This window comes from Aethina tumida, chromosome 5 (genome assembly GCF_024364675.1).
Source record: "Aethina tumida isolate Nest 87 chromosome 5, icAetTumi1.1, whole genome shotgun sequence".
Lineage (NCBI taxonomy): Eukaryota > Metazoa > Arthropoda > Insecta > Coleoptera > Nitidulidae > Aethina > Aethina tumida.
In genome coordinates, this window is record NC_065439.1 from 22,515,212 (window position 1) to 22,532,064 (window position 16,853).

At 31.7% G+C, this 16,853-nt stretch overlaps 1 protein-coding gene across 2 annotated transcripts in view; it reads right to left on the reverse strand.

Annotated features, from left to right (window-relative positions):
* The window catches only part of LOC109599128 (slit homolog 3 protein), a 69,789-nt gene that overhangs the window by 12,314 nt on the left and 40,622 nt on the right, over positions 1 to 16,853 (reverse strand). For both annotated transcript variants that reach the window (XM_020015068.2, XM_020015067.2), the window contains exons 2-4: positions 10,393 to 10,525; positions 4,990 to 5,269; positions 4,276 to 4,498 (exon numbers count right to left, since the gene is read on the reverse strand). In XM_020015068.2, the coding sequence (XP_019870627.1) occupies positions 4,276 to 4,498; positions 4,990 to 5,269; positions 10,393 to 10,467 (578 nt within the window). In that variant the 5' untranslated portion in view covers positions 10,468 to 10,525. The remainder of the gene's footprint in view (positions 1 to 4,275; positions 4,499 to 4,989; positions 5,270 to 10,392; positions 10,526 to 16,853) is intronic.

A 16,853-nucleotide genomic window follows, 5' to 3' on the forward strand; every position in this document is an offset into this window, starting at 1 on the left:
TATATATATGCATTATCAATATATATGCTTACAAATGGTTTCATCGATGATTTTCACAGGTACTTTGTAATCCAACAGTTTTATTCTTAGGATCTTAAAGTCAGCAAACAATATCGCCAGCTTTCATCTCGAGAACAATATTGTGATTCACACTTTGTGACAACAAAGCGCCAAATTGAAAGAAGTAAATTTGAACACTTGTTAGAACTTGCACGTCTCGCATATTATATTACTTCTGCCTCAATTTCACTCCAGAAGAGGGCTCGAGGCTAGATATTGTTCAATGTCGATTTAGGCAAAACTTCCGTTGAAAAAACATCAGACTTCCGAAGCACCACTGCAAAATTCATAAAGGAGTCTACGTAAGCAATTCGGAGCTACGGCGGAGTTCCTGCACAAAGGCCTTCAAACGCATTTAATTCCTAATATATTTTGCATGGGAATTTTACTATTATAGTTTGTTAATTTATTAATGCAATAGCTTACGGGTTAGTTTTAATCGAAGTCTGGAACACTAAAGTGGAAATTTAATAGAATATTGGAAAGATCAATAATCCATCGAATAAACGTCGGGTACTAAATAATTGTACTGCGACGAAACGCTATGAATAATGTTAAATGTTTGGCTTGATATAATCGAGATAATTGCATTTGCCAAGTCTACATAGTTCAAGATTAAACGTCAGTACGAATTGTCAAATGGTGAATTGAATGGGAACGCAGAAAGTAAACAAAGAAATCAATTTATTTTAATGGATGTACCGAATTCACGTGTTGCATGTATGCAAATATCGATGGCAAAGTTAAATTACATGTTCTTTTATTAAATTTGAATTTGAATGAGTTTGATTACGTAATCATAGATACTTTGTTACTTCCATATTTTATCACGCCTGATGAGAACATGTATTGCCACTTTTACGTGTGGCAAGACCATTTTTCCATGAAAAATTCGCTATGAGAATATATAAAATTCCTCCAGGAATGTAGGGCACACATTATAATTTTATATGCTACAGCAATTTTCTGCTCCACTCCGTCAACATTATATGACAAAATAATAATAAAAGGGACATATGTGAGTATGATATTTTTTGGTACGCGATGCTAGTCACATTTCTGAGTGCCATCCTAATGGATAATTCAAGAGTGCAGCTCAATTTTATGAAGGTGTCGGACTATTTGACAGGTCCTTCTTTTTTAGTTTGATAATGTGTTACTCCAAACTTGTTACACAACGTGATATTTCAGTTTGGAAAGGTGCTTCAGAAAATTACTTGAAAACTTGCGAAAACCGGTCACACAACACACGGATAGTGTCGTCATTTCATTAAGTATCGCAACAGACTGATAAAAGTGGTTAAATGAGACATCACACGGTAGAAACTAATATTGCGACAAATGGACCAGCGATTATCGCTCATTAGCTCAATCCCATCTAGAAATCAAAACGGTCTGCAACATGTGTATCGTCCAGTCAGCAATCGCAACAAGTCCACGTGGAGTTAATCGAAGCTGGTGCGGGTTAATTGGTGTAAACTTGATCATTGGAACGTCGGAAAAGCAGTCGCAGCCACCCCTAATCAATTCGTTGGACGTAGGCCGTTAATATTGTGTTTCAGCGTGCTGTCAGATGTACTATAATACATGTTTTGTTCTGCTTTATTGTTAACGGAACATAGCACCATGGCGGAATGGTGTTGATGCATGTTGGAACGTGATGTTTCATACACTTTTCGTAATTGAAGGCACATATTGATACTGTAAAGCTATCTTTTAGTAGCTTTAGTTTGTTTCATTTTCCACTTTTATTCACTCAGTGCTGTCTGTGATTTATCCAGGCTGACGTCCATTAACAAATCGTTATTGAAAACTTGAAATGTGAATTTTTCCATCTATAAACATGAATTTTACAGATGAACATTTCAGTTGTCAAAGGAAAAGGAGAACTATGGAGAAGTTAATAAAATCATCAAGTCAATCAACAACATCTTAATACATTTTTAAAGATGATTGAACAACAAATAAATGGATAACATAATGGAATTGGTAAGAAATATGGAAGGTTATTCCATGTGGAGTTAATTAAAGCTGGTGAGGATTAATTGGTGTGAACTACATAGTTGAGAGGTAGGAAGATCAATGGTTGTCACCTTTAATCAATTCGTTAGTTGTGGTACGTTAACATTTGTGTGGGTGGTTTCAGCATGGTGTCGGACGCACTGAAATACTCGTTGTGTGCTCCCTTACTGACAACGGAAATTACACTGTAACAGAATGGTGTTGATGCACGTTGGAACTTAATACTCATAATTGATGATTTATATTGATTTTATTGGCAGTATCTTTTGGTAGTACCAATTTGCTTCATTTTTAGATTTTCACTTACTCGATGTTGTTTATGATTTTATAAGGGTGGCATAAATATGAATGTTACAAACATTCATTGTAATTGTGAATGGACCTGAACACTAGAGTCAATTTATAACATCTTAAGGCGTTTTGAAAGAAGTTTGTTTGTATTATACTTCGTTTTAATAAAGAAATTACGTTAATGACAGCAAAACATTTTTTTTAAAAGTGGTTATAAGAAAAATATATGGAAAAAGTAATAAAAGGAACTAGTAAGAAATGTGGAAAGTTATTCCAACAGTTGCACGTGAAACTAATCAAAACTGGTGAGGATTAATTGGTATGAACTCCATAGTTGGAATGTGGGAAGATCAATCGCATCCACCTTTAATTAATTCGTTAGTTGTGGCACGTTAACAATTGTGTGGTTTCAGCGTAGTGTCAGATGTACTGAAATACTCATTATCCGCTCCCTTACTGAGAACGGAAATTACATAATGACAAAATGGTGTTGATGCATGTTGGAACTTGATGTTTCAAACACATCGTAATTGATGACTCGTATTGATTTTATTGGCAATATCTTTTGACAGTACCAATTCGCTTCATTTTCAGAATTTAATCACTCAGTATTGTTTATGATTTTATCATGACATCCATCTTCCTTTCCATAAACATAAATGTTACAATCATTCTAATTGTGAAAGGAAACATTAACACTTTTGATAAACTAATAATGTTGAGTCAGTTTATAACAACTTAATACATTTTGAAAGAAGATTGTTTGCATTATACTTCTTATAAAGAAATGATGTCAATAAAAGCAGAACAATTTCTTTTAAAGTGGTTGGATAAAAAAATGAATGAATAAAATAATAAATGAAATTAATAACAAATATGGAAATATATAACAATAATTCCACATGAAATTAATCAACAATCGCAGCCACCCTTAATCAATTCGTTAGTTGTGGCACGTTAACATTTGTTTGGTTTCAGTATGGTGTCAGATGTACTGAAATACTCGTTTTGAGTTCCTTCATTGAGGATGGAACATTGCACCATGACAGAATGATGTTGTAACATGATATTTCACACACTTTTCGTAATTAAATGCATATATTGATTTAATTGATAGAATAGTTTAGTGGCTCCAATATATTTCATTTTACGATTTTATTCAGTCAACGTTGTTTGTGATTTGGGCATATGTGTTCATTAACTAAACATTGAGTGAAAATTTGAATCTTCTCATCCATAAACGGGAATATTACCCAAACAACCCCATTTTAGTTTATAAATTAACAATAATACAGCACCAATTATTGAATTATCTTTGGCCTCAATAGAGCATTGATAATGGAAATAAAATAAGTTTTAACAGTATCTAAAAAGAAACATGGAAAGACAATGGAAGTAAAAAACCTCCGAGTAAACATATATGAGTAACCCTCAAAAGAAAATAATTTTGGGTCCCCTCAGTTTCAAATAAATATTTCAGTTCCAGCAGACCTTCCGACCCATAATACTTGTACAAATATAATTTATTTCTTTGAAGTAACAAAAAAGAAAGGATACACAATTAAGAGTCCAATTTAGTGTAACTTCCGTTCTGAATGCGTCGTTTATTTATCGACGAAGGTCTGCGGGGCGACTGAATCTTTTATGTTCCATTCGTTTCCGAATTATCGATTCAGTCAACAGTCCACCGAGACAGGTTTTATCAAGCGATCAGACGACTTTTAGCGAAAGCGAGACCGGCAAACACCGGCGCAAATAATGTTCGAAATATGTTCTTTAAGGATATAGCACGGGTTCAGTGAAGATGAAAAAAAAAAGCCTTTGGGTTGAGCGTCGATTTAAACTGTCAACAGGTGCCGTGCAAATAAGGAAAAGTACAAAATTAAAATTTGCGTCACTCACTTTTCCAATCCGACAAAGGCTTCGGAATCGATGTTGTTGATTTTGTTCTCGTACAGGGTGAGAATTTCGAGTGTGTCGAGCCCTTGGAACGCCCTGGCATGTAAACTGTTGATCTTGTTGTGGTTCATGTTGAGGATGAGCAGATGGTGGAGATTCTTGTATGCAGCTGATGGTACTTGAGTCAATCCATTCTGTGATACGTCTAACTGGGTAAGCATTTTACCTGGAAATTAGATTCATAGTTAGAACACTTTTGAGTTTCAACGACACTCCGAGTTATGGGAGTTTGAAGCTATATTTTTAATTAAGGACATCAAAAGAAAAGTGTGCGAAGTTGTAAAAATTAATTAGAAGTTTTTAACTTTGTAAAATTCACTAACGTTTTAAATTTAAACTTCCGAACAGAGCGCAATTTTATGATACTAATTGATTTAAGTGGCTTTTGAAATTAAAACTTGAAGGGGAAACTAGTCCTCTGATGTTGTTGCCAGCCTTGGGGATTTTTACATTTTGTTTCGTTTTTAGGTCAACATTTTTAAATTGGCATGTTCTTAAAGTGAATTTTACTCAATAAATGCGCAGACTGGTAAACAAAATTAAAGAAATTGAAGAGAACCCGCCGTTTGTACATCAAGGAAGGAAGTCTAGTAATTTATTTATGAATAAGGAATAAAACGCAAACGTTTTACGGCGTGTAGCATAAATTATACAAACCTATACTACTTAATGAAGCCTCTTCAACAACGGACAAGCTACTATTGTGTATGGTGAGGTGCCGGATGTCCAGACCGAGGAACACGAAACCGGGTAGCTTGCGCAGGTTGTTGTGCCTAAGTTTCAGGTAGAAGATCACCAGGGACTTCCCCTTGAGCACGCCCATGGCTTGGTTGATGTGCTGTTGGTCCGTGAACTCGCAGAGGATGTCCAGGCCATTCTTCTTCACCTGACAGGAGCAGGGCGATATCTCGGCCCTTGGCGGGCATTGCTGTTGCACCTGAAATCGTTAAAAAAAATTACAGTTTACATTAACCATTTTCCAAATTGATTTGTTTTCGAATGACTGATTTGTCGGCACAGTATGTTTTGTTAGTCGCAGCGTTTGCATTTTAATTTCCCGTACCGGAAATTGGACACGGTTTAGCTATTGCAGATTGCTGCACTGTTTACGTTCTCTGTTTGGTTAAACGGTTATAAATTATGTTTTTCACCCACGTCCTATTTCATATTGTAATAAATTTGTTCTGTAATAAATTTTAATACAAATTTAAATTGTTCTATAATTGGAAACGATTATAATATGTCTTCATTCTTACACGCAAGCTTACAATCTGTTATACATGATAAGTGAAATATTTTCAGGCATTGCACTCATACTTACTTCAGTATATGTGATACATATTTCTTTTTTATCGCGTTTAGATCATCTACAATATTAACATTATGTCCAGTTTGATTTATTCGTGTACTCTACGGAAATGTGGACTGGATAACAATAAGTAATAATTAGTTATTAGTGTGAGTGGTTAATGTACTAAATGCTGGGACATTATTAATTTTAATAATTAATGTCAGTCAATAATGAAGGTTGATTATTAATTATTTAAGCCATCATCATTCGGTTGTAGTATCGATTTCCGTCTCCAAGGAAAAACCTACTGTTTTGCCACATTGAGTGCCAACACATTCAAAGCATCGCATAATTTACTCCTCGTTTTTCTTTCAGCACCAAAACGAATGGAAGAACGGCTGCTGCAAATTAAATCGTAAATCCTGAAATTTTGAGTTCATAAATTCTCAATAATTCATCGTTAAAGCCTAAACAATGGGCCAGATTCAACAAATCCACGTATTTGTGCCTGTAACATCCAAATTTCCCCCGTGAATTCTTTTATATAGGGCTCTGGCAGATCAATAAATTTGATGATTTTCCAGCCCTTCGAATTAAGGTGTCTGACGTCGCCCAATTGTACTTGTATTTTGCAATAGAATGTCTATTTTATGTCAATTGAAGTGTGAATTGTTTTTCGAATGGAAACGTAATTTGATTATACTGATGGGCATATTGATTTTGTAATTCCGTATTCTAAGTTATTTACAGAACGAGATCATTGAATAAAAGATAAGCAGTCACATAAATCGTGGTGGAAATTTTATTTACGAAAGTAGAGTTTGTCCAAGCAATAAGGCAGATGTATTCTCGAAACAAAAACGAATATAATTCATCTCGCATGTTGCGCAGGAAAGAAAACGACGAGGGGCCGAAATGCTATAATATTTTCCGAAATATAATTACGTCTAAGTTTACTTGTTATATTTTTCCGCTTCTCTCGTTTTTCTCGTCGTCGGACGCGCATTGCGGGGCATCTGGACGATTTTCTCTAGCCATTCAGCCCGGCCTAACTTTACGGCAGTTCTCGTAATCGTAACGACGCAGTAATTTCGGATTAAAACTTTTTCATTAATTTGATGACATATTAAATTCTATACAATTGGGAAAGTTCCGTTCGATAATTCTTACATTATTCGGTGATTATATTTGGACATTTTACAAATTGTCTAACTTTAGCTTATTGTTTTGTATATTCAGTTATCATGGATAATATTCAAACTCTATATTTCTTAATCAAATTCGTCTTAATCAACATAGAAATCATAAAAGTTATCAGTTATAGTTTACTGTAAAACCGCTGAAATTTTATACTTGGTTTATATTAATTGTTTATAAACATATTGTATATTCAACCTTTTTTGTGTAAAATATGGAAATACTGAAAGGATGTAACAATTTTAAAACATTAAATCTAGAATTTTTATTTGCTTTATTTGAAAGTTAATATATACAAATCATAAGTTAGCCAAAATTTGATAAATACTTTGTTATAGAATAAATAAGTTTTTCGTATGACTAATAACTTACTGTAAAACCGCTGAAACCTTTTTTAAAATATTAAATCTAGAACGTTTGATTGGTCTTTTTCAAAATTTAATAATATATAAGATAAAAGGGATTAAATTTAAAATTATTATTTATTAATTAATTCTTATATAAATCAATCTTTTTTAGACAAAATTTGATAAATATTTTCTTGTAATTTAAATGAGTTTTTCGTATGACTAATATCTAACTGAAAACCTGCTGAAATTGTTTTACTTCTTGATTTATATTAATTTTTTATAAAAATATTGTTTATTCAACACTTTTTTGTAAAAAACATTAAATCTAGAAATTTTTAAATAATGTTTTCGAATTGAAGTGATATTTATAAGATGTACTTGTTTTTATTTATCCAATATAAAAAATTTGCTAAAAAATAAAAAGTTACAACGTTTAAAAAACCCTCTCCCAATTTTTTTAGTTTAAATATTATAACTTTATAGTTTCAAATCATATTCATGTCCTAACGAACGTTGTTTGAAAATTGATAATAAAAGTTTATTTCGCAAACTAGATTTAAACCGATTCTATTTATCTGTCATAAATTGTTTATCGAAAAACAATTTTACCCTAATTAAATTACAATAGATATTTCTGGCATGTAATATGTTGTTAATTAAACGGATATTATTGAACAACATTAATTAAATAGATGGATTTGCTTGTATTGTATTACACTATCTGCCCAACACACAATGGGTTTCAAGTTAAATAGGTATTTTACTCACATTACAAGTAATAATATTTATATTGAAAAATTTGTAAGTAAACAAATCATTATAATTCACGAATATGAATTTTTAAATTTTATATAAAACAGATGTGAGGAAAGATTAAAGCAAAAACCTCCCCTTCAAATAAAAATTAAATTGCTTAAAGCAAAATTTCGGTTGAAAACACTTAATGATGTTTTCTTGGAATTTATTAAATGATTTTTCAATCAAAGAGGAAAATGTAAGAGAATGTTATTTAACTGGATACAAAAACTTGTTTTAGAACGCCACTTCCCCCCTAAGTACCTTAGGTTGATAATAAAACTCTAAAAACTGTTTTCATCGTTATCGACTAATAGTGATGAACTGTTTCATAAATCATAGGAAATATTGTCTAATTATGACAGGTATTGATCACAGTTTATCCCGTGAGTAACGACGGACCCTTAAATTGGGTTAGCGCAGTCGGGGTGAAAGCCTATCGGGGACGGTGATTTAAATTTCATGGACACATTGTCGTGGCTCCAGCTCCAGATTTTAAGACTCCCGGGCCTCGTTATTTGGGAGAATTAGGAAATATTGTTTTGGGGTAAGACCTTAACAATGTCGGGGCTTGTTATAAAAATATTTTATATATATTTTTTGAAGTATATATTATTATTATAAAAACTATTTTAATTTTCGCAAGAAAATAATGGATGTGTGAATTAAATGAAAAATTATTATTGTTGAAAATGATAATATTCATAAATAATTAAAGTTTCAACAGGTGAAAGTGTTTTACATATCATCAATAACCTAATATCCTCAGGAACGAATACATTTGAAAGCTATTAAACAAAAGTTAACGCCTCATTTACATCCACAATGATTAATATCTTTTGAAGTTGATGTTTATTTAGCATAAAGGAGCTTGACTCATATTATTAAAATATTACAGGAAAAAAGTTCCCAAACGAGATCCTTCGGTTAAACCGCATTAAAATTTGATTCAATAATAAAAGTCCATTTTTCTTCCCCCAATTGAAACGGAACGATCGACAATCCCCGAGAACAAGTTATTCCATGTTGAACAAATGATTTATTAGGGTTACCCCGTCTTGGAATTCCCGTAACAAAATCTATTATCATAAATTTTCCGAATAAAACTTTCGTTCCATTGTTTTCGGTCGCTAGACAAATGAATAATGACTCGAAAACTGTTCAGGTCCCTATCAGGAATGATCATCTGCCAAAATTAACATTTATATTTCTGAATTAGTCGGGATATCATGAAACCGCGATAGACGGCATGCAATCCACCATAATTGTTTTAAATTGAATGCATATTTCATACGTTTTACGGAATTAATGTGAGGCAGAAAGAAACGACTGGATTAAACGACAGACGAATAAACTTTAAAGTTTTCTTATGCCATTAGTATTGGCATTTTGATAAATGAAAGTAGTAATAAGGCAATGCCCATTTTGTGGATATCGTGGAGGAAACATTTTAAATTATATATAGCTTTTTAAATATGTTTCAGGAAACATCTGAACAGTACAAATTAATCATTTAAGTCAGTATTCAAAGGTTTAGAATTTTGTTTGAGTTCGAAAAACTTTAAAGAAAATCGATAACTGGATAATTCGAATGCCAAAAAACAATCCAATCTTATCAGTTGAAATTAGAGCCAACCTGGAAGGAATACGAATGTTGAAATTAGTTCAAGGACTGTAAGAAGATGGTTAGTTGATGAGGGCTCGTCTGACCCCAGACCTACGAGAAAAATCTTGGTTTCTTCTGAAGTGTCCACTTTTGTGTCGCTTCCAATCAAATTCACTGGATCACACAACAGAGGGGAATATTTAGAGGGATCTAAAATGATGTTTCTATTTATGTTAAACATCCTGCAGGGACAAAACTACACGAAAAGTTTGTTACACCCACAATGAAACATGATGGCTCTATATATATATTCCCATTCTGTAATTAACTTGAGTATTTGAATCGTAAATTTGCCGTGTATTATTAAAGCACTCATTTATGAAGTTAAAATGTCAACTCGACCTCTACAATTGCCGCAATTTACCCTAGCCACATTTTTTATAATCCATCAATTCCCATTGTCAATTTTTATTGGGTCATCTCACATTGATTTCCCTGGCATTTAAATCATATTAGTCGACACGTTAGCCGCAAGTCTTTAGATAACATCGATGAAACATGTTCGTTAAGGTTGATAAATTAAATCGAATTGATAAATCTATTAAAAGTACCAGCCGGGCTTTGTGCCAAAGTTATCACAGTTGTCAGTTCAAATAGAACGGATTCGACTAAACCATTCAATCGCTATATTGATCTAGCTCGGATAATATTAACATTCCGTCCGTTATTAAGCAGGGCAAATGGCCGAACAATTCGCATTGTGCCTTTTGCAAAGTTTAAATGAAGGGAACAATGGTGTGGAGTCGATGACGGTTACTTACCTCGCATGTGGCCAGAGCGCACAGTCCAATCAGCACAAGCCAGCAAGTCCATCTGACCACCCGCACTCTGGCCATGCTCTTTGACCCGCGCCCCTGGCACTGCTATGCCATCACTGCCACCGCCTCATAAAATCTGAAAAAAAATACATAATTTAGAAATCTACAGTCTCTAAAACAAATTTTAACTTTTGTCAGTACTTTTGGGTAATTTTTAAAATTTAAAATTAGCAAATTTTGTTTGAAAGAAGTACTTGGAGGATTATTATCAGGTGTATTTGTTTGGGGAATATCTCCATGTCGGATAAGTTAACTGCCATAATATCTATTAAATTTCCTTTGATGTTATTTGGATCTCTGCAGATTTCACAGTTCGGGCAATTAAACTGTAAATAGGCTGTTAAGGTACGTCGACCTTTAATAAGTAGCCATAGTTCAACTTTGTGTGTCCAACTCGTAATCTGCTCAATAATACTTGTTGGTTGATTTACTTATTGAATTATTCTATGATGAAACATCATTTATGGTGTGGTGAGGCATTTCTTTAACAGAACGTACCGACTTGGTGGTGATAAATAATGGGAACCTTTATGCTGAGCGTCACTTTTTGGACATTGGAAGGCCTCTCTTTTAAAGGTCCACATTTTTTTACTGATGCAGAATAATACACGACCACATACAGCCCATGTTGTTCGAGATTATATTGCTAACGTTGAGATTAATGTTACGGCCTGGCCACCTCGCAGTCCAGACCTTAACATAATCGAACATAAATAAATGTGTATACGTTTATTTTTCTCGTTTTCATAAAATATTAATAATTATCAATTATTACTTGTATAATGCGATTATTTCTAGGAACAGAGTAATTAAACTTTGAAAATAATTCTTCAAAATAAAATAAAACTTGTTGAAATGAAGGAAATAAAGATTTTATAATAGGATTTAAACTTTGTTAACTTATAAATACAAAACTGAATGTTACAACGTAACTTCAAAAACAACACAAGTAAATAAAATAATCCCAAAACATAATTAACAGATATTGACGTTGCAATTTTTATGAGCAAAAGAAAATTCCTTGTAAAACCTCAGCCTCAGGGAGTTTAGCTTCAACGCTAAACGGATTTGTTTGACTTCCAGACTTTAAAGTAATCCCATTATTTTTCTTTTTTCCATTATTTATAAAACAATACGTTGCTCTCAAATATTGATCGACACTTCACCTCAGAATATAAAAGTTTTAATTTCATATAGAACAGACTACAAAGAAATGAACAATTCTATACGTTTAATAAACATCCTACAAATTGTTTTGGCATTTATATATTTATTTTTTAAAGGTATTATTAAATTGTTATAAATAATGACACATTAACAAGGAAATTCTACTTGACGGTCAAATTTACTAAACACACAAATTACGTTATTTAGTTAACAAATGCAACTAAAATTAAATATAAAATACGTTGTATGCCCAATTAAATTGTTAATAGAGTAAACCACTTATAAATTAGTTCTTTCACTGTTTAGTTATAATTTCTAAAAACAATTGTTATAATTAAGACATTTTTAGGATTGTCCTATTTTATATTTCATTTTTGAGTTTCAAAGAAAAGACGTGTATGTGTAAGACATTCAATTAATATTTTGAAAATTTAACGCCCACTCTGACATTTGAAGTAATAAAATATTGCAAAAATAAACTACTCCACCGAAGAACTCTTACGAATTACCTTTTCCAGCCAATCCAACCGTTCTACCGTTTACACTAAGTTTCTTTTTTATCCTGAGGGATAGGTAGGTACTCGTTGTGTGCAAGTAACGTGAGGAATTCCAAGTTTCAGCTTACGCGTCAACGAACATAAAAACGAACCTTTTCCGATTTAATTAAGGGCCCCAACTTCATAATTAAAATATAATTCAGCGACTTCATTTTTTAATTAATGGGGTTTTTGATACGGACGCGCCGAACGAGTGTCTCGTTAGACAGTCCTGGAGGTGGACGAAAAAACTAAAAAAAAAAACTGTGTCGAGGCGTTAATTACTGACGTGTTTTCATCACTTTTTTATTTATCTTTTTACATCTGTGGTATATTTTTTTTTTTTGTGAAATAGGTGGTGAATCCAAATGAATTTATTCCGTTTGGAGTTTGAACCTTTATTTTGATGTATGTCCCACGTGAAGGATTCTGCTTAAATTCAATTTTATATCTGCCACAAATCAAATAAAACAGATCGAAGCTATCTAAAACTGTAAATTCCGATCGCATCTTTTATGTATTGAACGATATTTCTGCGAGATCAGGTTTACTAACGGCAAATAAGGAGGCATATCTCGAGTGGTGTTTATAAATGTTTAAAGTTGCGTTGTTTAGTCAATCGGTAATGGAATAAAGTTCAGATGTAATAAATAAAACGTAACGAAATGAGAACTGTTCATTCATTTCTCGATTATCCGGTAAATTAACCTTCTTATAAAGTGCTCTATCGTTTTGTTTTCTTTGTTCTGACACTTGACGCAACTCTCGAAAACTCATCCACTTTCTTCATTGTTCGTTTGAAGAGCGATGGCAGAGAAGTCTAATTAAATGCAGTGATGTTTGTCGAATCCAGTTTGCCTTTTTGTACAAATATAAAGTGAATCTTCTATTTTTAAATTATGTCGTTTCACTCAAAGGAATATTTATTTAGTAAGCTTCTAGAAAGATAACTAATTAATTTTATAATGATGATTTACTCTTTTTTAAATATCTGAGGAGAGTACTAATCCCAATTATTTAATTAAGTCACATTTATTTTTCATTTAGTTTCAATTAGAAGAGAATTTTTTAAAGAAGAAAAAGTCTAAAAGAATATCTCTGAATATGTAACTCATGTGACCATTTGATACTTTTCCACCTTACTTAATTTTAATTATATATTAATAACATAAATATATTAATAATATTCATTATTTTATTCTCATTATTAGAAAGAGAATATTTAAAATATTCTTCATAAGTATATAAGTCAAGAAGAGAATATTTCTAAATATGTTACTCATGTGACAATTTTGTAATCATTTCCATACTTACTTCTAATTTTAAATTTATTATTCATTATTTTATTTTCATTATTATAAGAGAATCTGTAAAATATTCCTCATAAATACATAAGATTAATCTTAATTTTGAACTCCTAAGAAGCAGAAGACGTCAAGAAGAGAATATCTCTAAATATGTTACTCATGTGACAATTTAGTTACTTCTAATTTTAATTATATTTTTCATTGTTTCATTTCCTACTCTAAAATAATCCTTAAAATATTCCTCTATAGTATATAATATTAAATGTAACATCCTTTTTGTAAGTCTCAATAACTTACTCGTTTTTAAAAGTCATTATTGAGAAATTAAATATCATAATGTTTAAATTTTTTATTAACGCTTTGATAAAAGTAAATAAATAAAACCAATATTTTAAGAATAACTAAATACTTTATTCAAATATTATAGAGTGAATAAACATTAAATATGTTATTCATGTATTCATTTTATTCTGTTATAAGAGAATACTTAAAATCCCTCTTTAGTACATCATAAAACTTAACCTCAATTTTAAACAATTTATCTCCTTAGAAACAGAAAACGTTAAGAAGTTTAAAGTAGATAATTCCATAGTCATGTCAAGATTTGTCTATAAAAGAACTTTTTGAAAAATTAAATATCATAAAAAAGAAGGAAATGTCTTTTGAGAAATTATAATAATTGTATAGTATACAATTTTCAGATGTGAAGACACAATTTTGTTATCAAATTTATAAATAAATCCTAGATTTTAAGGTTAATTAAATACTCTATATAAGTATAGAAAACCAACAATATGAAAACTTTAAATATGTTGTTCATGGGACCATATGTTATTACATTACATTTCCATAATTACTCCTAATTAAAATGACATTATTCATTATTCCTTTGCAAATTAAATATTCATGTTTCATTAGCATTTTTAGAGTTCACAAACTGTAATTTACAGCAGTTAATTGCTTATAATTATTAAGGAAAAACTTTTGTATGAAGTTATTAAATTTTTTAAAATAAAGGTACTGAGAGAAACTGATCTGCACACTGGAAATTTTAATATGGGCGTCATTTTTCTTGCATATTATACAAGATGGTATCTTTTGTAAACATTGTTATAATTTTTTTAGAAATAATAGAAATAGGTTGACGACGTAGAACTTATGTGCGTCAATTGTAGTTAAGATACTAAATTTGTCTAACAAGGAAACAGACAACAAAAGAAATAACAATGGCAAACTGGGAGCAGTTTGAATACTGCCGTTAAAATTCTACTCTTTGTAATTGTTCATTGTAAAATTTCTACTTCAAAACTCCTTTGTTTTTATTCACAGACAATCTCAAACAACAAACTTTTCAAGAACTATTAATAAATGGCACATGCGATACTTACAAAATTACTGTTATATCCGGCACTTTTACAAAAAATTGAATAAATAATCACAATTTAAACAACTCTTGTACTCCGCATCAAAATCAATTCAAACACTATTATTTCTAGCATTCACTTATAAAAATATATGTAACAAATGGTTTATCAACCCACATAGATGCAGTAGCTTTTCCGGTGGTCACCACACTTCCGTTCTTAACGAATTCGCAACAGATCCGTGAGGAAAACGGAGAGGAATTCTAACCTTGGCGTTCGAACCGAACTGATTTAAATAAAATTTAAGTTGTATTAGTCCGAACAGAATAGTTATTGTAATGGAGAACTTCCTGTAGACACTGGGTTTTATTAACTCATACACAGGCCGCAGACCAACAATTCGACAGCTTTATAATTTAATAAATGGGGTCCCTATATATTTATCACCCTCTAAAAATAAGTTTGACCAAACACCATTGGCTGCGAAATCCCCAAATTAATTTTCTCTCGTCCCTGAGAAGCTGTTTTGTAGTGCTCGTAGTGGCGTAATGGTTCTCCTTAATTAAACGTGCCGTTTGTTTTCGAACCGACGTAACAACCCTTCCGCATCTTCCGGTGCATTTAAATGTCTTGCTGCGAGTGGCACATTTTTTTTTTTCAAAAACGACGCGTTTTTTATTAAGAGTGCGGTCGTTAAAATGCTTTTAAGGGTAATTCACGGAATTAAAGTGCATTTTCGGTCCGTCCGGACACAAAATTCCCATTCACGCTCTCGGCGTCACGAACACGTTTGTTTTTATTGCCGTCATGTAAACGGGGCTATCTCTTATTATTTTCCGACAACGCAACAACAGGTAAAGCTGAAACGGAGCAGATAATAACATAAAAGCCCCGCGGGCTCGTCCCCAAAATGCGATGCAAGTGTTATTTTCGTTCGCGACCGTTTGCTCTATTTTCTTAAACAGTTATCTCTCTGTATGTTTTTCCTCTAAACTGGAACGCGGCGCATAAATGGGAGTAGTTCTGACACGTACCGTTCCGATAGAAAAGTTTCTGAATAGACTGACAGCGGCTGAAATTTCCATTCCACTACGTGAGCCAACCATGTAGAATTTTAAAGGTTTCCAGAAGTCTTCTCTATTAGGGCTTTTATGTTTGAGTTGGGTCGCAAAGTTGGCGCTTGACACTTACGAATTTATTCCGGGTTTTCGGCAAATTCATAATTTAATGTGGAAAAATTGTTGGTAAAGTGGTCCCTGAGCAAAATAGGGAACTAAATAATTGAAAAATTAATGAATTTAAATTAAGTCCAATGCTGACCCGTCCAAAATGGAACGCTTTTAAGTAAATTAAAGAATATATTATTTACTTCAATCATTTCTTGAAATTAAGGTAAAAATAAGTTCGAATATTTAGTTAATTAGTTTTTAGAAGAATTAAGATTAACGGGACTCCAATGTTCACTCACAGTGAATGTCAAAAATGGAACCCTTTTAAGTAAATTAAAGAATATATTATTTACTGCAATCGTTTCCTGAAATTAAGACAAAAATAAGTTTATAAAGTATTTAGTTAGATAGTTTTAGAAACAACATGAATAAAATATATAAAATTAATAAAATAAAGGGAATAAACAGAATAAACTGAAAACACGAAATAATCAGAATAAATAGAATAAACAAACAGAATAAACAAACAGAATAAACAGAATAAACAGAATAAACAAACAGAATAAACAAACAGAATAAACAGAATAAACAGAATAAACAGAATAAACAGAATAAACAGAATAAACAGAATAAACAGAATAAACAGAATAAACAGAATAAACAGAATAAACAGAATAAACAGAATAAACAGAATAAACAGAATAAACAGAATAAACAGAATAAACAGAATAAACAGAATAAACAGAATAAACAGAATAAACAGAATAAACAGAATAAACAGAATAAACAGAATAAACAGAATAAACAGAATAAACAGAATAAACAGAATAAACAGAATAAACAGAATAAACAGAATAAACA